Below are 1,597 nucleotides of genomic sequence, written 5' to 3' on the forward strand. Positions count from 1 at the left end.
GAAAGAGTGGGACATTGAGTGGTGTGCACTGGATCCCTCTGCTCTCAGCAGTGTCGAGTTGCTTTTCATGGTAACATGGGATTGTGATCCTCCTCCATCTGAGAAAGGTGCAAGCCCAGGGCAGCTGGGAACAAGGCAGAGGGACAGACCAGGTCCCCTCACTCTGCACTACGACACACACAATCCTCCTGCCTCACAGGGCTCTTCCATTCTCTTCCAGTGTAGCAGAAGTGCTGAGGGTTTCTGGCATCCAGGAAAACTACCCAGGGGAAATGGGGGAGCTGTAAAACCCCCCCAAACCTCTCTGACTGCCTTCTGCCCTCCTGGTTCCTTGGCATGGGGAGTGCAGATGCTGACCAGCCCTTTTGTATTAGGAGTGCTTTCAGCTGACAAAGTCGAACCCCAGGACTGGTCTCTGCCCCCTCCATTCCCATGAACACCCTGCTGCAGGGCAGGGCTGACTCCTTGGCTGCCAGCAGGCCGAGTTCCTGCTCTTAATGAGACACCAACGGGAGTTCCAGCCACAGAGCTGAAGAAAGAGCTTCTAGAAAAGGTGTGTGAGTGTGTATAGTGGGGAGAGGGGGTATGGGAACTGGCTTTCATGTTTTAGAAAGTCTCCCCTAACTTAATATGTTTCCCTCCTTGAACAGTCCCCCACACCTGACAGCAGCAAATGTCCAACAGCAGCTCCATCACCCATTTCCTCCTGCTGCCATTTGCAGACACACGGGAGCTGCAGCTCTTGACCTTCGGGCTCTTCCTGGGCATCTACCTGGCTGCCTTCCTGGGCAACGGACTCATCATCACCACCGTAGCCTGCAACCATCGCCTGCACACCCCCATGTACTTCTTCCTTCTCAACCTCTCCCTCCTTGACCTGGGCTCCATCTCCGCCACTCTCCCCAAAGCCATGGCCAATGCCCTCTGGAACACCAGGGCCATCTGCTACTCAGGATGTGTTACCCAGCTCTTTCTGCTTGCCTTCTTGATGACAGCAGAGTATTGTCTTCTCACCGTCATGGCCTACGACCGCTACGTTGCCATCTGCAACCCCCTGCACTACGGGACCCTCCTGGGCAGCAGAGCTTGTGTCCACATGGCAGCAGCTGCCTGGGGCACTGCTTTTCCCTATGCTCTGCTGCACACGGCCAGTACATTTTCACTGCCCCTCTGCCAAGGCAATGCTGTGGACCAGTTCTTCTGTGAAATCCCCCAGATCCTCAAACTCTCCTGCTCACACTCCTACTTCAGGGAAGTTGCAGTTCTTGTGGTCACTGTCTGTTTAGCCTTTGGGTGTTTTGTGTTCATTGTGGTGTCCTACGTGCAGATCTTCAGGGCCGTGCTGAGGATCCCCACTGAGCAGGGATGCCACAAAGCCTTTTCCACCTGCCTCCCTCACCTGGCCGTGGTCTCCCTGTTTGTCAGCACTGCCATGTTTGCTGACCTGAAGCCCCCCTCCATCTCCTCCCCATTCCTGGATCTGTTGCTTGCAGTTCTTTACTCGGTGGTGCCTCCAGCAGTGAACCCCCTCATCTACAGCATGAGGAACCAGGAGCTCAGGGATGCTGTGTGGAAAATCCTGACCGGTTGTTATTAG

General features: G+C 55.1%; 1 protein-coding gene across 1 annotated transcript; it reads left to right on the plus strand.

Moving 5' to 3' along the window:
• The first annotated feature begins 673 nt into the window (after positions 1-673).
• On the plus strand, positions 674-1,597 carry LOC147412418 (olfactory receptor 14A16-like). The gene has a single exon (XM_086481423.1). The coding sequence runs from the start codon at positions 674-676 to the stop codon at positions 1,595-1,597; it is 924 nt and encodes a 307-aa protein (XP_086337549.1).

The sequence above is a fragment of the Leptosomus discolor genome, unplaced genomic scaffold, assembly GCF_034619465.1.
Source record: "Leptosomus discolor isolate bLepDis1 unplaced genomic scaffold, bLepDis1.hap2 HAP2_SCAFFOLD_41, whole genome shotgun sequence".
NCBI classification, from domain to species: Eukaryota; Metazoa; Chordata; class Aves; order Leptosomiformes; family Leptosomidae; genus Leptosomus; species Leptosomus discolor.